Raw genomic sequence first — 21,017 nt, 5'->3', positions numbered from 1 at the left:
GTGATAAATCTCACATTCAGATTTACACATTCAATGTTTGATTTTGAAACTCGTAAATTCAAATTCACTATACGACACTTGATAAATCTGCCCCTCTAATGTGTGAAACCTTATGAAATCTTAAAGTGATACTAACAAGGCAGTATTGAATTTCTACTAATGCAGAAGTTTTCTTGGGAAGGCCCCTACTTTTGTCACGTATAACATTATAGGTGTTGTTCACCTTTGAGTTAACTTTTAGTATGATGTAGAGAGTGATATTCTGAGACAATTTGCAACTGGATTTAATTTTTTTATTATTTGTGTCTTTTGAGTTATTTAGCAGCTCTCCGGTTTGCAGTTTCAGCAATCTGGTTGCTAGGGACCAAAGAGACTAGCATATGAAAACAAGCGGCCCTAAATAGAAAGATAAGTAATAGAAAATAGCAATAACAATACATGTGTAGCCTTACAGAGCATTTGTTTTTTTTCCATTTGAAACCTGTAAAGAGTCAGAAGAAGCATGCAAATAATTCAAAAACTATAAAGAATGGAGGCAAATTGAAAAGTTGCTTAGAATTAGCCATTCTATAACATACTAAAAGTTAATTTAAAGGTGAACCACCCCTTTAATTCACCAGTGTATTTTCCCAAACAACTTTATGGGAACGGTATGTAAGTATTTACACCAGCAAAATTGCAGGACATTTACTTAGGGTCGAATATCGAGGGTTAATTAACCCTCGATTTTCGACCTTCTAAGTCAAATCCTTTGACTTCGAATATCGAAGTCGAAGGATTTAGCGATATTCGTTTCATCGAAGGAATAATCGTTTGTTCGAACCATTAAATCATTCGAATCGAACGATTCGAAGGATTTTAATCCATCGATCGAACGATTTTCCTTCGATCAGAAATTGGCTAGAAAGCCTATGGGGACCTTCCCCATAGGCTAACATTGATGCTCAGTAGGTTTTAGGTGGCGAATTAGGTGATCAAAGTTTTTTTTAAAGAGACAGTACTTCGACTATCGAATGGTCGACCGATTTTTAGTTCAATTTGAAGTCGAAGTAGCCAATTCGATGGTCGAAGTAGCCAAAAAAATACTTCGAAATTCGAAGTATTTTTTATTCTATTCCTTCACTCGACCTAAGTAAATGTGCCCCTACATGTAGTAGCAGCATTATTATGATTTTAAGCAAGCGATGTGGCAGCAAAAATAAGACAAACTTTGAGATAAATATGCATAAAATTCATACCTTAGTAAATATGCCCCAAAGAGTATGCTAAATAATAATAGTAAATATAAAAGGAAAGCCTTATTCACTGGGGGATACCACTGTTTTAAGCACTGTCCCATGAATTGAATTGTTTTTCTTTTCTGGAAAATGCACTGGCCCAGGTGTCCCTAGCTTAGAATTAGATTTACGCACGCACCATAAAGATCCAAAATTGTTACCGTGCATGCATGAGTGTAAAGTCTGAAGGAAAATTATTTTAGGATTAGTGTCGGTGCGTAATTTTCTTTATAATGCTTTGTTCTGTTTTTGAGACTATCGACACATACAATGCACAGATTTTATAACCATGTTATGATTACAGTGTCCTCTGGCTGAAATGAATGGAATTCCAGCTGAATTGGACAATGCTGCATAGATAGCACACATAAATTTAGTTTACATTCCTTGTTATGCTATATATGTCTCGCAGCAAATTTCAAACAATACAGAATATGAATTTGAATCCATCTCTGTGTATATTAGGGATGCACCAAATTCATAATTTTTCAATTCAAATGAATACCAAAAACCTTCACAAAAGATTCAGCCAAATCCTGAACCAAACCTGAGCCCTTATTAACATATTCAGATATAAGGATAAATAAAAAAATATGCATCTATTGTGTGTATTGAGTTGCCCAGAGCTTTAAAAATCTCATGACTTTATGGGTTAGAATAAATTCAAATCTTGAACCAAATCCTCCATTCAGTGCATCCCTGGTGTACTGTATATATTGCACAGGGAATTACTACTAATTAAGTTTTAGTTAAAGGGGTTGTTCACATTTACTTTTAATATGATGTAGATATTGTTATTCTAAGTCAACCTGCAATTGCTCTTAATTGTTATGTTTTTTCAGTAATTTAGCTTTTTGTTCAGCAGCTCTCTAGTTGCTTCTTACCCTAGCAACCAGGCAGCATCTTGAATGAGAGGCTGGAATAGGAGGAGGCTGCATAGAAAGCTGTGGTTCGGTGATGCTCTTTATGGGTAAAAAGGTCCCCTGCTATTTGTCTATAATGTCCTCTAATGTACTTGTAAAGGGGACATGATTACACTTTACAAGTATATTAGAGGACATTATAGAAAAATAGCAGGGAACCTTTTTACCCATAAAGAGGATCACTGTACCAGAGGCCACCCCTTTAGACTAGAAGAAAAGAACTTTCATTTGAAGCAACTTAGGGGGTTCTTCGCAGTCAGGACAGTGAGGTTGTGGAATGCACTGCCGGGTGATGTTGTGATGCTGATTCAGTTAATGCCTTTTGAGTGGCTTGGATGATTTTTTGGACGGACATAATATAAAAGGCTATTGTGATACTAAACTCTATAGTTAGTATAGGTATGGGTATATAGAATTTAATTAAAAGTAGGGAGGGGTGTGTGTATGGATGCTGGGTTTTCATTTGGAAGGGTTGAACTATGTAACTAAATAAAACAGAGCTATAGTTTTTGGCTACTGTGGTCAGTGACCCCCATGTGAAAACCGGAAAGAGGCAGAAGTTGGCAAATATTTTAAAAAACAAAACAATAAAGCATATATAACATACTAAAAGGTGAACCACCCCTTTAACTTTTACAATTTTGGGGAAATGGGCTAATGTCACAGAGGGACATGAATGGAGAGTGTACCACATAATTTGTCTCTTCAGTAAAACTGTCCAAGAGCACCGGATTTGTTCTAGTGTGCACTATATATATATATATATATATATATATATATATATATATATATATATATATATATGCATAGAATGGACCAGCACACCGTTTTCTTCAATCAAACGTGTTTATTCAATACACACTGTGCATCCAACGTTTCGGCCCGCATCCGGGCCTTTATCAAGGCCCGGATGCGGGCCGAAACGTTGGATGCACAGTGTGTATTGAATAAACACGTTTGATTGAAGAAAACGGTGTGCTGGTCCATTCTATGCATATATAAAGACTTTGACCGAGCACCCGGCCTGGAGAAAAAAGTGGACAGAGTGCAGGTGTTTGTACTATAATATATATATATATATATATATTTATAAGTGTGTGTAAATTGTCTTTATATGTTATAGCAGTGGTGTTGGTTAGAGTAATGCTGATAATGGCAGTGCAATATACCTGTTTTTTTATACAGCACAGACATGTTTGGTGTTTTGTGTAAGTTATAATTTGACAATAATAATAATAATACTTCTCAACAAACCATTAGGTGCAGCTATATATGCAATGATTTACTCTTTTGGAAGGGGACAGTAGAACTGTTATATGCTGCTACACCTATATATTTTTTTATTCATTGATTGTACACATTTGTATTGATATAGTCATTGAACGTCTCCATCACAATCACTAGAGCAAATATTTATCAGGAGGCAATTCAGTGCCTGTATGTTTTGGAGTGTGGGAGGAAACTGGAGTACCCAGGAGAAACCCACTGAATATACAGTCTCACCAGCCTGTCTCTCCAAGTGTAGTTCCTTATTTCCCCCACCAGCTCATTCCCAGTAGACTATACCCAGGGCTGCCATCAGGGGGGGACAGGGGGAGAGTTGTAGGGGGCAAGGAGGGCCCTGCCACACAGCACTTTCTTGATTAGCCGGGCCCCTGCTTTCTGAGAGCTGCCGACTTTGGGAAGGCAGGACGGAAGAACAGGGGGAGGTATCTTCTGTCCATTACTTTCCCTTATTGTCACAGGTCCCGGTTCAGCTGCTCAGGGATTGGATAGTTGAGGTTTGAACTTCCCCTCCAGCTCATCCAATCACCATGCAGCTTTACCAGGACTTCAAATTTTGTGACCGATAAGGGAAGAAAATGCTGCGCCCCTCCTCCCTTGTGTTGTTGACAGCTCACTGACAGCAGGTGGGCCACACACACTAATAAAGTAAGTGCAAAGGTAACCCTTTGTGGTCCCTGTTGTGTGGTGGGGCCCTGGGCATCAATTTTTTTTAAGCTTCTGGGGGGGGGAGTTTTTTTTTACATGGACAATTAAGGGGGGGTCCTGGCCACCAATTTTTTTTAATGGGGGGGCCCTGACCACAAATGTTTTTCTTTAAATGGGGCCCTGACCACAAATGTTTTTTTTTAATGGGGAACCCCTGTAGGTGGGGCTTGTGGTAGGCGCAGCCCAGGAAATGTTGTCGTATGGGGCCCTGCAATTTCTGATGGCGGCCCTGACTATACCATTGGAGCTCTGACTATACCATTGCAGCTCGTTCCCACCTGCCAGGCTCCCCCAGTGCAGTTGATTTTTCAGCAGTCCATAGCTCACCAATTGCAGCTCATTCCCACCCCAGTGCAGCTCTGTCTCACCAGGCCGTCTCTCTCCCCAGTGCAGCTCATTCTCAGTAACAACTATTCAAATTTCCCGCTCTAGCAGTTCCCCCTCAGCACCTAACCCCTCCCCTTCCTGCTGCCCAGCAGTCTCACTGAGAAGTCGCAGAAGTTCCGTGTTATCGGAATGCGGGCGCTACTATAATCGCACGGGAGGGGTGTCTTTTCCTCTCTAGTGCACCGTGTGTGTGAGCGGCGGCGTCTCTTGCAGCTGCCATGGATCTCCCGGGGCCACTGGGGGACATGCAGGCACTGAGCTCGGAGCTACAGAGGGTGTGTTTATTAGGAGCCTGCGGGCAGGAGCCGCCAGAGGAGGAACCCCCGGAGCCGCACTTACTTAGACTACTGCGGTGAGTGTGGGGATTTGTATTGTATCACAGCCCGCCTTTCCTCCTCTCTGCTCCTATACAGCGTAACATTATTCTGCTGGGCTTCCCAATAACCTAAACCAAGTCAATGGCTTCACTGAGGCAACTGGCCAACATCAGCCGACCGTGGGGGATGCTGGGAGTTGTAGTAGGAACCACTGGAGCTCTATAGGCTTTAGCGAGTTGTAGCGGTTATGGCTGGCGCTGAATGTGTTTCTATTAAGAGAATAACAAGCAGCACTCCTTAGTCATCTGTTCCAGTGAGTGTCTGCAGAGTAGTGACAGTACAACTAGAATATACATTAAAGGGCTTGTTCACCTTTGACATAACTTTTAGTATGATGTAGAGAGTGATATTCTGAGACCATTTACAATTGGTTTTCATTTTTTATTATTTGTGGTTTTTGAGTTATTTAGCTTTTTATTCAGCAGCTCTCCAGTTTGCAATTTCATCAATCTGGTTGCTAGAGTCCAAGTTACCCTAGCAACCATGCAGTGATTTGAATAAGAGACTGGAATATAAATAGGAGAGGCCTGAATACAAAAACGAGTAATAAATAATAGCAATAAATGTGTTGATTTACATCGTGTTTGTTTTATAGATGGGTCAGTGACAGAAAAAAGCAAATAAGAATAAGAATAAAACTTTAAAAAAAATGAAATAATGAAGATCAATTGCAAAGTTGCTTGGCCATTCCATAACACACTTAAACGTTTTTAAAGGAAAAGGAAAGCTACAGAGGCATTTTATTGCCAATAAATGAGCTGCAATAGTGCAAGAATGCTATATTTATACTGTAGAATGTTTTACCATACCGAAGTAAAACACTCTAGAAGCTGTTTGTTTAGGATAGCAGCTGTAGTATTAGCTTGATGTGACATCACTTCCTGCCTTAGTCTCCCTGCTCACTTATAGTTCTGGGCTCAGATTACAGCAGAGAAGGGGGGAGAGAAGCAAACTGAGCATGCTCATGCCCGGGGCAAGGAGGTTTAAGCTGAAGGCAGGAAGTCTGATACAGAAGCCCATGTGTACACAATAGAAGGAAAGAAATGCTGTGTTTCTTTTGATAGAGGACTCAGAGCAGCATTACTTTGAGGGTTTACTGGTATATTTAGGTGGACCTTTCTGATAAGGCTTACTTACTTATAACCTTTCCTTCTCCTTTAAAGATGAACCACCCCTTTAAGCCTTAGGCCTTGCATATTTATGTGGTCATGAAATATTTTACAGTAGGGGCACATTATTCTCCATATACAGGATATTCTTGGCTCTTACTTATTCTGATGTGATACTACACACTTGTCTGCTGAACTGCATCTCACCCCCTCCTGCCCATATGGGCGTTCTCTTTCTGCAGGTTACGAGAACAAGTGAAACACCAGAGCCTTGAGGTCCAGACTGTGGCTGAAGCGAGTGAGTCCTCTCAATTACTGTGCAAGTTATTATATATGAGATATATAACACAGTATTTGTATTCTGACTGGGGCAAAATAATGCTAAAAATACATGTACATTGACAGCATTAGGTTTTATAAATCCTAATCGCTAAAATGAACTTACATTTTGTGCGTATTTATAACATTTATCAAAAGTACTAGCCAAGTAGAAACCTTGCAATTCTGTGTAGTTGCGCTAGGCAACATTACATCTGTCCTGCATCTTTCGCTGAATAGTGGAGCTGCGCTAATCAACATCCTGGCACTGTCAGTAATTCTAGGTTTTCTGATGCAGGTTCGGGTAGGGTCAGGCCACATGAGCAGATTCAGGGACATTAATCTCCCCGGCGACAAATCTATTCTTCTTCGGGGCGACAATCTCCCCAAACTGCCTTCCTCCTGCCCATCCGGCGGCTAAAATGAAAATCGCCTGGGGGAAGGCACACGCAGCGCTTCGTTTTCTGAAGTCGCCCGAAGTTGCCTCACAAGGAAACTTCGGGTGACTTTGGAAAATGAAGCGCCATGTGTGCCTTCCCCCAGGCGATTTTCATTTTAGAAGGGGGAAGGCAGTTCGGGGAGATTGTCGCCCGAAGAAGAGGAGATTTGTCGATGGGGTGACTAATCTCCCGAATCTGCTAGTGTGGCCAGACCCTTAATTGGTAATTTTTTTTTTTCGTGTAATCACATTTACATAGTAAATTCTTCAGTTATGAGTCAATTTACACTTAACCATATGTTCGGTATCAGACAAGGGTGGTTTCATAAAAGTATATCTTTATAGAGTTAATGTGGCAATTGCAGCAATGTAATTACAGAAAAACATCAATATACAGGGTATTGGTGCATTAGAACAAATATACATAGCAACCAATTGTCTATACAGAGTAAAGCAAGGCAACAAGAAGCGGATACACCTGCCAAAAAATGAGAATGGCCCCAACGTTTGGGCATTGAATCCCAAGAATCCCCTTTACAAAGGCCTTGGTGCCCAAACTTGGGGCAATTCTCATTTTTTTGCAGGTGTAGCCGCTTCTTGTTGTATTATTGAATATAATTGTGGATAAGTAATTTTGCAGTTACCTTTAAAAAACACGGCAATTACCATTTTATTTTTGGTTTGAAGCTCTGGTTTCTCTCTGTGTGAGCATGTCTCTCTCAAAAGATACATTTTTATTTGTGTCGGCAGGTGAAGAAGTTTCCTCAGAAGCCCTATCATCAGAGAAATTAACCGAAATGTAAGTAGTTGCGCTTCTCTCTATATGTTCACTGTCAATTCTTTTACAATGAACAGGAAGCGCTTCCACCACTTCTCATTATAGTGACATTTGGCTTGGTGTGCTGTTTAAGCAAAAGTGACAATACTGTATATCCCGTCTGTCCTTCGGCCTTATTTCATCCAGTGCAAGCGTCAAATACATGCCGCTGGCACATCATGTGATTTGAATGGGGAAAAATGCAGGAGAAGGCAATTTCCTGTTCTGATGCTGTTCAAAAGTTTTACAGGTATGGGACTTGTTATCCAGAAAGCTCTTAATTACGGAAAAGCTGTCTCTTGTAGACTCCATTTTATCCAAATAAGCCAATTTTTTTTTTCTTTGTGATAAACTAACAAATAATTAATCATTACTGGAAAGCCAGTCACCCTATTTGGTTAATTTAATGTCTCTATGATTTTCTAGTAGACTTATAGTGGACCTGTCACCCAGACATAAAAAGCTGTATAATAAATGTCCTTTTCAAATTAAACATGAAACCCAAATATTCTTTTTCTATTAAAGCATTCATAGCTGTTGTAAACTCATTTAAAAATCTCAGCTTTCAATCAAATATTGTCTGCCCTTCCTCTATGCCTTAGGCATAGAGGCGGGACAGACAATTACTTTCACTTTCCATTCAGCACTTCCTAGATGTCACTGCTCTCCACACATTCCCTCTGTTCTCTTCACCATTTAATTGTGTAGCCAGGGCATGGGGATGGAAACTACGTCCCCAATTCTGGTGCACAAACAAGATTCTGAGATGATGCAAGGCTTGCCTTAATAACAGTGTCCTCAAAATCGTTTCTGCCTACTTGCTATAATTATTAATAGGGATGCACCGAATCCACTATTTTGGATTCGGCCGAACCCCTGAATCCTTCGTGAAAGATTCGGCCGAATACCGAACCGAATAATTTTTTACTTCCTTGTTTTGTGTCAAAAAGTTGCGCATTTTCCCTCCCCGCCCCTAATTTGCATATGCAAATTCGGGTTCGGCCAGGCAGAAGGATTCGGCCTGAATCCTGCTGAAAAAGACTGAATCCTGGATTTGGTGCATCCCTAATTATTAATTACTAGATGGAAGGAAATCGACTCAAATAATTTATACAGTGTAATTAAATTAATTTTGCTTGACTAATATAATAAAATAGGATTTGGAATCATTTTTTTGCATGCTGGGGGCCCCCTTTAAGGGGGAAAGATCTGTGTTACTCCAGAAAACTCCAGGTCCCAGGCATTCTGGATAACCCGTTTCATACATGTATCAGCAAAATTTCTAACTGACATCAATGCATAGTTATCGGATGTTTTGTCATCCGAGCTGGAGGAGATTTATCTTGGGCGAGTCTGCCCCATTCATAAGGGTAATAACATGGTTCAGATCAAATGGCACAATGCTTGCAAATGAGAGCACCTTTTTACCTGCCAACAAAGGAGGTACTACATCATAGGCAAGAGTCAACATAGTGCCTACCTTTGCAGGTTTCAGTTTTTTCTATGAAAAAAAGCATGTTGCAAGATGCAATTCCCAAAATAGGAAACTTCACAGCAGATAAAGAGTGAAAGTATTCCATAAGTGCCTGTCAGCAGGCTTGTCCTGCTAAATGAAGTACTAATTAAGAGCAATAATAATGAAAATGTCCCACAGATAGGGGGTTATTTATCAAATGTCAAATTTATGTGAATTGTTTTACTCTAATAAATGTACTCACAACTCGAATGGGAGGCTATTTATGAAAAAACTCAAAACGTCTCATATTTAATCAAATAGTCTTGTTCCCTAAAATTCTAATAAAATTTGAATCAAGTTTTCCTCTGGAAAAAAAAAAAAAAGCTCGAATGTCAGGAAGGCATTCAACATATTCAAATGGACCAACGCACCTCTGCCATTGACTTGTAAATGAACTCAGCAGGTTTTAGGTGGCGAATATTTCAATTAAAACTGTTTCCGTGGTTGAGGTGTGATTCATCTCGCATTCAAAGTTATAGTCGAGTTTGTTCTTTTTAAATTAGAATTGGTGAGTTTTGACACACACAAAAGTCGAGAATTCAAATTTACCATTTGAACCATTTGAAGGGATACTGTCATGGGAAAAAAATATTTTTTCAAAATAAATAAGTTAATAATGCTGCTCCGGCAGAATTCTGCACTGAAATCCATTTCTCAAAAGAGCAAACAGATTTTTTTATATTCAATTTTGAAATCTGACATGGGGCTAGACATATTGTAAATTTCCCAGCTGCCCCAAGTCATGTGACTTGTGCTCTGATAAACTTCAATCACTCTTTACTGCTGTACTGCAAGTTGGAGTGATATCACCCCCTCCCTTTTTCCCCTCCAGCAGCCAAACAAAAGAACAATGGGAAGGTAACCAGATAACAGCTCCCTAACACAAAATAACAGCTGCCTGCTAGATCTAAGAACAGCACCCAATAGTTAAAACCCATGTCCCACTGAGACACATTGTTACATTGAGAAGGAAAAACAGCAGCCTGCCAGAAAGCATTTCTCTCCTAAAGTGCAGGCACAAGTCACACGACCAGGGGCAGCTGGGAAATTGACAAAATGTCTAGCCCCATGTCAGATTTCAAAATTGAATATAAAAAAATCTGTTTGCTCTTTTGAGAAATGGATTTTACTGCAGAATTCTGCTGGAGTAGCACTATTAACTGATGCGTTTTGAAAAAAAAAAACATGTTTTCCCATGACAGCATCCCTTTAATAAATCTGCCCTGTAGTGTTGCACCCTCTCCTCTCACTGCTGGTGCGCTTATAGGTCAAGCCCTCGGAGTATATCATATAGATTGCAGAGGTCTGACTATGTTATGTATTAACTATAATACAGGTGTGGGATCCATTATCCGAAAACTCGTTATCCAGAAAGCTCCAAATTACGGAGAAGCCGTCTCCTATAGACACCATTATAATTAAATTATCCAAATTTTTTAAACTTATTTCCTTTTTCTCTGTAATAATAAAACAGTAGCTTGTACTTGATCCCAACTAAGATATAATTAATCCTTATTGGAATCAAAACCAGTATATTGTGTTTATTTAATGAATCAGTTATTTTTTAGTAGACTTAAGGTATGAAGATGCAAATTACAGAAAGATCCCTTATCTGGAAAATTCCAGGTCCCGAGCATTCTGGATAACAGGTCCCATACATGTGCATGGTTGCATGTAGCCATGAAGACTATCTGGCATTAAAGATTCCCTTCAAGTTTAATATATATTTTTTTTTAACGACAGAGCAAAAGAATTATTAAAAGATATTGAAGACCTTAAAGTTTCCTACCAAAATAAAACAATGGTGCTGCAGAGGTAAGGTGTGTGTTGTGGTTTGATTATTTTATTACTAATGTATTAACTGTGTTGATATATACAGCCCTGTTTCCTTAAAAGTTGGGACTCTGTGTAAAATGTACTATTGCAGATTGCATTGTTTTCTGAAAAGTATCTGCTCATTTTGAATTTGATGCCATCAAAACGTTTCAGAAAAGATTTGACAAGGACATGTTTCCCATTGTGTTGCATCACTTTTTCTTTTAACAACACACCATTTTGCTGTAGTTTCTTGCCTAATCCAGGATTTTGGCTGCTCAACAGGTCAGGGACTGCAGACAGGTGAGTTTAGCACTTGGACTCTCTCACTACAGGGTCATGCTGTTGTAATACATGCAGAATGTGGTTTGGCATTGTCTTGCTGAAATAAGCAAGGCAAGATGTTGTCTGTATGATACCATATGCATTATTCAACATTAATAGTGCTTTCCCAGATATGCAAACTACCCATGTCATGTGGACTAATGCACCCTCATACCATCACTGATGGTGTGTTATCAGCACACAGTTAAAAAACACACATTATTATTAAATGTTTTGATTCATTAAGCTACGGGACAGTTTTCCACTTCACCTCAGTCCACTTTAAAGGAACAGTAACACCAATGTTTTTTTTTTATGCCTAATTCCCCCAAAACAGCAATAATAGGTAAGTTTACTTCCCCTTGATTTTTTTCAAATCTTCAGCTTGAATTTGACTTTCAAAGTGCCCCATAGGAGAAAGGCAAAAAGGCAATGTCCGCTTGAATTCTTCTGAGAGCTGAACTGAAAGTCCGCCTTGCACTGTTGACCTAAAGCACCTAAGCTTTTTCTCCCTCTTCTAGGGGGACACAGGGTCCCACCCATCAGGAGGAGGACACTGATGACATCAGAACTGACACCCTTCCCACTCTCCATTAATCCCCTGTCATGTCCAGGGGGGTCAGTTTTTTTCCAGTGTCCTTCATTCAGGAGGCTGGCATAGAACCAGTCACGGCAATTCTTGTGGCTCCACTTTGGCTCAGGAGATGTATTCAGATCTCCTCAACCTGTCTTTGGAACCTCCGGTAACACTTCCTCTGTTTCCTCAGCTATTATGTCAATGACCAGAATTTTACCACAATCCCCAGCTCTTTGCCTTAACGGGATGGGTCTTGAGGTGGCAGTGCTGATGCAAAAAGGGTTCTCTGAAGATGTCATCCAGACTATGATCAAGGCGCACAAGCTGGTCACTTCCAAGGTTTACCACAGGGCGTGGGAGACGTACCGTTCCTGGTGTAGCTCAGAGGAGGTTCCCTTTGGGAAATTCAGACTTCCATGTGTTCGAGCTCCATCTGGAAGACAGACGCTCTTTTTGTTGTACCCTCAGGGGCCCGAAAAGGCCTTCTGGCCTCCAAAACCACCATTACACGTTGGATTAAGGAGACGGTGAGATGAGCCTACCGGGCACCTCCCATTAAACTTAGGGCGCATTCCACCATAGCCCTTGGGACTTCCTGGGCTCAAAGAAATTCTGCTTTGGCTGAGCAGGTGTGTAGGGCAGCTACATAGTCCTCCCTACATACATTCATAAAATTCTACCACTTCAATACCTACATGTCTGAAGAGGCAGCCTTCGTAAGGAAGGTTCTGCAGGCAGTAGTTTCTTAGACCATTGCATTTTCCCTCCCTGCTGTGGGGGTGCTTTGGTATGTCCCCACAGTTCCTGTGTCCCCCTAGACGTGATAGAAAAGGAGATTTATGTGCTTACCGTTAAATCCTTTTCTCTCCAGTCGTAAGGGGGACACAGGGCTCCCCCCCCCCCCGAACTCTTGTTCATATGATGATTCTGCTATGTGTGAGAGTTTGTTCTTCAGTTAAGTTACTGTTTTCTTGGTTGCAAACTGATGCCCACTGTCAAATTCAAGCAGAAGATTTTAAAAAAACAAAAACAAGTGAAAGTAAGCCTTGCCTATCATTATAGCTTTTTTCTGGTGAAATAAGTTTAAAAAAAATGATTTGATGTTACTGATCCTGGGATTCTTATTAGCATTACGCAACTTTTCCAGACTTTATTCAACCTGTCCCAATTCTTTTCATATGTGTTTCTTGTTCAAAATCGGCATATATATATTTCAGAAAAAATATTTTTCAATTTTGATATATCTTTGTGCTACAATTAAATATAGTTTACATGATTTGCAAATGATCCCATTCTCTTCTTTTTATTTCCATTTTACACAATGTCCCAACTTCTTTGAAAATGGAATTGTAGATGAATATCGTTAAGAGACAAGGTACCTGTGCAGATTGCTATTGATTTAGAAACTGAGGTTTGGGGGGTTATCTTTGTTATTTAAGTGGGTAAGGCCTGGTTACTGATAATATTGGGAACTCTTTTGAGAACCTAAACTATTTCTTACACATTATGAAGACAGACTTGCATGGCTCTTTTATATATTTATCTCTCTCTGTAGACACACCACTGTTTAGTTACGCTGTCATTTCCCTTTACAGAATGCAGTTTGTGAATGCTCTTCTCAATAAGATACAAGATAACAACAATGAATCAAGGTAAGATTTTAAAGCACTAGCCTCAATATCTCTTATTTACCAACAGTGGCGTAACTAGTTGTTACTGGGCCCCATAGCAAATTCAATTTAGGGCCCCAAAATATTTATAAGTTGGCCTATTTTTCCAAGATATATTAAAATTGCTAATTAATTAGGGTCTCACTGGGCCCCCTACACTCCTGTGCCCCCCTGCAACCGCAGGGTCTGCTTCCTCTATAGTTACGCCCCTGTATACCAATTTACTTGTTTTTTACACATTATGTTATATAAGGTTTACATAGAGTTACATTATCAGAGTTACCATTGCAGGACTACTGAGTCTTAAAGTAAAACAAATCGACTCAGCCACATAATTAATGAGGTATATTTCATTCAAGATATAAATGTTGTCAATACTGTTATAAAGGCACAGTTATGTGATCGTTTGGCAGGCGTATCTTCAAATTTAGACAAAATATTTAAATTGCAAAAGTGCTTAGAAGACCACTCTGATCATTTTTACATTCACTTCTCTCTGATTCATTACATTTACATCTTAATTAAATAAACGCCACTGCTATGGAGTTCCATGAGACCGGTTTTAATTTTGAGGTTCCTTTGTTCACAAATTATATAACTTATATCCTTAAATTGTGTTGAACTTTTATATGAAAATGTACTGCAAGTCTAAGTGAGGAAATCCCTTGATTTCTGATATGGACATGCATTGGCTAGATTTATTAAGAGACTGGTAATGAAATGACAACTTGTGTTGGTATTTTGTAGGTTAATCCAAGAGAAATTCACTCACATTTCGACACTCTCCTCTGCAGTAATTAACTCACAGCAGGCAAGTGCAATTAGGCTTTTCTATGAATCGTCACTGCTGTTTGAAGCATGCCTCAACTCTGTCTCTGTCTGTCTGTGTGTATGTGTATATCTATATCTATTGTATGTATTCATGCAGACTTCCTTTTGGAAGGTTATATCGTGAATGTAATAAATAGCAAATGTGCTAAAAATGTTGAACCTGCTTATAATGCTGTTGAGTGCTGGTAGAGTATTTTTGTTTGCCATTTGGTCAGTAGAAATGCTTGCATTCAGCACTCCTTGACTGCAAGGTAAATATCTATATACTCTTGTGTACATCCCCATAAAGTGAGATCTTGGTGGCATTCTCTGACAGGAAAGTTTTGGATTTTCCAAGCCATTAGTACTGGTGTTACTTATCATTTTTCTGCTGCAACTCGCCTTAAATCTCAGCACTGAGGGGATGCTATGTTATATTAGGTATTTAAAGTGAACCTTAATCTTGCTCAAAGTAATAGAGCTGCCAAGATTGCATGGCAGTGTAGAATTAATTTAATTGTAGGATTAATTTAAGTGTAATAATATATAGCGTAATGGTATTGTTTTGTCTCGGCTGTACATATTGCCATTACTGTATATTAATGAAGATTATGGGGCAGATTTACCAAAAGGCGAAGTGGCAGTCACTAGCGAAAATTCTCCAGAAATCTCATCCGCAGGGACATCGTCAATTTCCCAGGTAGCGTAGAGGACAATTCGCTAGTGAAAGAGACCCTCAGTAGCGTAGTTTCACGCCCTATCGCCAGGTGAATTTTCTCTCAGGCAAACAACCGTTTCTCTGCAATTCACTAAAGTGTGAATTTTACAGAACGTTGCTTTTTTTGCCAGAGTTTCCTTTCCCACCTTAGACCTGGCAAAGTGATTAAATGAAGCTACATCCTCCTCAATCTTATGTCAGTGACATCATATCCTGTATGACACTAGCGTTTCTTTTAAGCAGGATTGTCTTCAAAAGTTACTTTTTAATATTTTTAGGTTAACATTTTTTTTCCTACCATTTGAGGGGCATGCCACATTTGTTTTAGGGTGGGCTCATGTCTAGGGCATTAGAGAATCTGTTTTATCTTTATTTTGCTTCCTTTGACATGTGTAATAATAAGTGGCCATCTCAAGCAATTTCCCCAACATCACTAAAAAAAGACATATATATTTATATATATATATATATATATATATATATAACCTATATGTACCCGCCCTATTCAAACTGACGAAGTTTCGATAGGCAGAAACGTATGCTAACGAAAGTTTGCTATGACATGCTCACAATGACAAATTTATGCTAGCGAAATTTCGCCAGCGTTCGGCTACAGAGACGCAACTTGGCGAATTTACACCAGGCAAAGTGTCTGAGCCTTCGCTGCCGAAAATTCGCCCTTTAGCGAATTTGCCCCTATGTGTTTTAGGATGGGAATAACAAAACTGATACTTTACAGGAGACACGAGAATTGGAGGACAGATTGTATGACATCAGAAAGAAGAGATTAGGTAAATTTTTACCTTTTATATCTGTTTGTGTCCAGCTGCTGTGTAAATATTGTCAAATAATCTTTGATTTTAAACAAAAAAAGCAGGAAAAGATTTGTTTGTTTTTTAAATTGTTTTGCTACCAATATGGATTCAGGCAGCTTAGTTACGATCAGTATAAGGTACTGCTTTATTACAGAGAAACATTTTTTAATTTGAATTATTTGCTTAAAATGGACTGGTGAGAGATTGTAAGCTTTCTGAATAATGGGTTTCTTGATAGGAGATACCATAATTGTACTCTAATTGGTTTTGGAGGCTTACCTCACACCCTTGTATGTCCACTGAAACCCATCTCTAAATCTGTGCTAATTTTGCTTAAAACACACACACAATCCTTAATGAAATATTGTTTTTCCATGTTTATATTTTATGTCTGATAGTGCTAAAGGAACTTGGCTCTGCTAAAATGTTAGAAATTCAAACCCTGAAAAGCAACTGGAAAGCCAATAGAGAAGAAACGCAAAATGAGAAAATAAAGAGACTGAATAAAATCCTTAAAGACGAAATAGACAGCACAACAGTATTACAGAATGTGTTTCAGGTAATTACTTCTCAAAGCCAGTGATCCCCAACCAGTGGCTCGCAAGCAACATGTTGCTTTCCAACCCCTTAGATGTTGCTCTCAGTGGCCTCAAAGCAGGTGCTTATTTTTTTAATTCCAGGCTTGGAAGCAAGTTTTTATTGCATTAAAAACTAGGTGTACAATCAAGTAGAGCCTCCTGTAGGCTGCCAGTCCACATAGGGTCTACCAAATCGCCAATCACGGCCATTATTTGACATTCCCTAGGCGTTCTTCATGCTTGTGTTGCTCACCAACTTTTTTTTTTTACATGTGATTATAGCTTGCTATTAAAAAAGATTGGGGACCCCTGCTCTAAGCAAAGGAAAATGACCATGTAATGTGCATAAGTGCATGGAACTTGGGGAGATTTGTCACCTGCAGGAAAGCTGGACAGATAACAAATCTGAACAAGCCTTTCCCTATACTAACATTCACATGCAGCCATCTGGTGTTATTGCTGGAAAATTACTTCACACAAATTTTTCATCATTATCGGGAAAAATGGTTGTTATGGGAAAGGCAATTTTGGGAGGTTTGTCGCTGGTAGCGCAGATTTCTGGTGGGCAACAAATCTTCCTGTGTGCCTTTTCCCTAATGGTATATGGGGTAATTTTGGAATCTTTCTACATTTTTTTTATAGCCTGAAACAGCTTGGCCAGAAAACAGAGAGAAGTGATTTCTTTTTTTCTCATGATATCGGATGCAGAGGCTTTTCATTCTTGGTAAAAATCATTACACAGATGCAATGGCAGATGGGGAGATTGCAAGTGTTTTGCTGCCTGTGTAATTTCCAGCTCTGCAGGCAGATGTAACATACTCACTTTGACCCTCAATTGATTTTAATGAATAATCTCTTGGTCCTTAAGTACAGTCGTATTTCAGACAATTAATTCTCTGAAATACTCGCTGTCACATTTTTGAGCAATAATTGCCTGCCCTGCAATTGCATCAAGAGAGCAATTACCATGCAGAGTTATGAAGAGACAATTGTGTTTTGTCAGGCTGGTAATGGTATGGGCAGCAATACGCACTATCACGGTGTGTGCCATTGGCATAAGGCAAACATCAAATCAAGCCTGATGAGGCCCAGTGTCAAGTTAAAATCCACTCTGTCTGAGCAGACACAGGGTGTTTACTCCACTGACAGTGACGGCTGTATTTTGATCCAGGCTGCCTCAGGCACTGGACCAGTGACTTCCAGTGCATGCACAGTACAGGTTTCATACTGAGCATGCTTCAATTTTCACAAGTATATGTATTCTCTACACCCTCCCATGGGATCCACGGTCCCCTCCTAAGGCGGCCCCCCTAGGAACGGGTTGGCAATCTTTCCCTCCATACACTGCTTTTCCAGTGTCCTGAGTAAGTTCTGTTAAAGGACTAGCAACATTAAAAAGGGGAAATTATTGTTCAGCGAGCAACTACAAATAAACTATTATTCTGTAGTCCTGTAGAGAACCGTGAATGCTCTTTAAACCTCTATCTTCCTCTGTAGGAATTAAACCCGGTATATTCTGCTATCTGATGGCACACTTGAATTTTTGCCCTATTCTGCTTAAAGGGATACTGTCATAGGGAAAAATTAATAGTGCTGCTCCAGCAGAATTCTGTACTGAAATCCATTTCACAAACATGCAAACTGATTTTTTTTTTATATTTCATTTTGAAATCTGACATAGGGCTAGATATATTGTCGGTTCCTCTGCTGCCATAGTCATGTGATAAACCTCAATCATTCTTTACTGCTGTACTGCAAGTTGGAGTGATATCACCCCCTCCCTTTCCCCCCCCAGCAGCCCATCAGCAGAACAATGCGAAGGTAACCAGATAACGGCTCCCTCAATACTAAAATCCAGGTCCCACTGGGACACATTCAGTTACATTAGGAACAGGAGGAACAGCAGCCTGTCAGAAAGCCGTTCCATCCTAAAGTGCTGGCTCTTTCTGAAGCACATGACCAGGTAAAATGACCTGAGATGGCGCCTACACACCAATATTACATCTATAAAAAAAATACACTTGCTGGTTCAGGAATTCAATTTTATATTGTGAATTATTTGCAGTGTAAACAGTGTAATTTAGAAATAAAATCATAAAAAGCATGACAGAATCCCTTAAATTTGCTCTCTCCGTGGCTACAGAGCAGCTTTTCTATATCAATTTTACTAGTGTTTGGGGAGCAAACAAAATATAACACTACATGATGTTTAAATGCATATAAAGCACTTGTGGTGTTATTGGCATTGCTGGTCCTGTAAGGTCTCTGATGTCTTTGTTTGATACTGTGACTAGAGCCAGAAAGTTCTAGATTTGATGGTAAAGCTCAGCAAGATTGACAAGAAGTAACCTGGTTACAGTAACTTGGGGCTTTGTATAGTGAGAGAAGGACCCGTTGTGCATAAGGTAGAATGTAGATGAGCATATAAGAGGCAGCTTGTAACAATACACACAGTCATCATTCAACACTTTCCAGCATTGTGCCTGTCTGTTGGACTGTAGTAAAGATACATAGGTGCCTAGGGTGAAATACAAATGGGAAGCTAGTGGGATCCAACTGGATCCCAACGACTGGGAAGAAATTACAGACCTCTGGTATCAACCCTTAGTAAGCACCAGAGATAAGCTCATACAATTTAAAATTATTCATCCGACCTACCTCACACCCCAAAAATCACACCTCATGGGTAAACGTGACTCCCCAAGTTGCCCGAGACTCTTAACAGCTACCTTCATGCACTTAATGTGGGGTTTCCCCAAGGTGCAGAAGTTTTAGCAACATGCACACACTTTATTGTCACAGAACTGACCCTACCGCAAGTGAACCCACATGTCTGCTAGACCTCCTAGATTCCATGGTGCCCAGAACAAGTACTAGACAGCTAATCAGACAGCTCATGTTTTATACAAATAAACTATAGCATTGCACTGGATGGGCCCACTATGCATAAATGGATCATACTTAATTCACAGCTAGAACTATATAAGCTCAGCTACCAGGCAAGAGGTTGGACTCACCTGCAACATCAATGTAATGGCTCTTGCACTCTCCAGCTTACACTCTCTCCTTCTAAACAAACTACTACAAGATACATAGGAATATCGCTACTTTGCTTTTTTTGATTTGCATTACTTGGGATTCAAATTTGACTTTTTTTTTTTTCCTTTTCAGAACATCATTCTTGCCAGTCACGTTGATTGGGCAAAGGATCCACAACTAACAGATATTGTTCTAAAGTTAGAAACAAACGCAAGCTCATACACATAACCGTTTTCCTATTGTTAAAGAATTTCTCAATCAAGGAAAGAGTGGCGTCGATTCCTCTATGTGGAATTCTATCCAGCTCTATAGTTTTATGTATGTTGATTTTAATTGTGCATATTTTATTTGTATTTTTAATTGATTTAAGAATTTTTTTTTTTTTAAATATATGTACATAGAGTGATGTCTGTATATACTTCCTTTTTTAGCACTAGGATATTTGTATAATTTTTTCCATATTTTGTGTATGAGCAGATAATATTTAACTAGCCTGACTGGCCTGTAGTTAAAAGAAGAGTAGGTTCCTGCTATCCTCACAATACACATTTAGGGCATCGGGCCTAGTTTTCACTTTCTACCTGAAGAGCAGCGTAATGAGTAAATCTAACTGGTGGGTTATTGCCATGTAGACCTTCAGAAAATGATGACATTTACTGGAGTACTGGTCAGGATAAGGTAATTATTCATCACAAAATAAAGTATCATTAGTCTGTTAGTTCCATTTTGCAACGGCAAAGGTTAGAGTAGTGGTTCTTTAAGGGGAACTATCGAGAAAATGAAAAGGTAATATAATCTTCATCATACTGAAATAAGTTTTCTAAATATAATCAATTAAAAATTCTGTACTGATTCTAAAATAATCACGTTTATGTTTGCTATCCCTCTCTCAGCATCTGTTTCTCTTCATTCTGTCTTCATACAGGAGTTGGGCGTAAGATATACATTGCCCGATAGATCCAATATATCTTATAGGGGGGCTCCTTTTGCCTAGATGATACAGTAGAGCTCACCCTATTAAAATCACCAGAAATCCTGTCTCTCTACATGCAGAATTTGTGCAAAAGGCAGTTATTTTGTTAGACTTTGTTTGTACTGGAATCAGTTATTTGAGTGAGCTCTAATACATCTGCTAGGAAAGGGAGCCCCCCTATAAGATATATTGGATCTAACTGTCAATGAATATCTGACACCCAACTGCTGCAAAAAGACAGACTGAGGAGAAACAGATGCTGAGAGACAGATAGTGAGGATGAACTTGATTATTTCAGAAACTATGCAGAATATTTAATTGATTGTATTTAGAAAGTTCATAATAAAGAAGCTCATATTAAATGTAAAATTTTGCTATAGCTCCCCTTTAAGTTATAGGTCAGGACTCAAAATGACAAGCAGTAGGTGCATATGTAACCAGGTCTTGTCCCACTAAGCTGATTCCCAGACCTAATCTTCTTCCCTAAGAAACCCTGAGGGATGGCAATGGCACCTAGGGTGATTGTGAGCATTTGTGCACTTT

At 39.3% G+C, this 21,017-nt stretch overlaps 1 protein-coding gene across 2 annotated transcripts; it reads left to right on the top strand.

Annotated features, from left to right (window-relative positions):
• The first annotated feature begins 4,366 nt into the window (after positions 1-4,366).
• On the top strand, positions 4,367-20,219 carry cenph.L (centromere protein H L homeolog). Of its 2 annotated transcripts, none has more exons than XM_018265556.2 (9): positions 4,367-4,931; positions 6,308-6,363; positions 7,570-7,621; positions 10,899-10,970; positions 13,467-13,523; positions 14,289-14,352; positions 15,809-15,860; positions 16,283-16,443; positions 19,634-20,219. In XM_018265556.2, exons 1-9 carry the CDS (start codon positions 4,798-4,800, stop codon positions 19,727-19,729), a joined length of 744 nt encoding a protein of 247 aa, XP_018121045.1. In that variant the 5' UTR covers positions 4,367-4,797; the 3' UTR covers positions 19,730-20,219. The 2 variants fall into 2 exon arrangements, with proteins under 2 accessions (XP_018121045.1, XP_018121053.1); XM_018265564.2 differs by having other exon boundaries at positions 4,373-4,931; positions 7,573-7,621.
• The last annotated feature ends 798 nt before the right edge of the window (positions 20,220-21,017 follow it).

The sequence above is a fragment of the Xenopus laevis genome, chromosome 1L (genome assembly GCF_017654675.1).
Source record: "Xenopus laevis strain J_2021 chromosome 1L, Xenopus_laevis_v10.1, whole genome shotgun sequence".
Taxonomy (NCBI): Eukaryota; Metazoa; Chordata; class Amphibia; order Anura; family Pipidae; genus Xenopus; species Xenopus laevis.
This window is presented reverse-complemented; position numbering and strand designations above follow the sequence as displayed.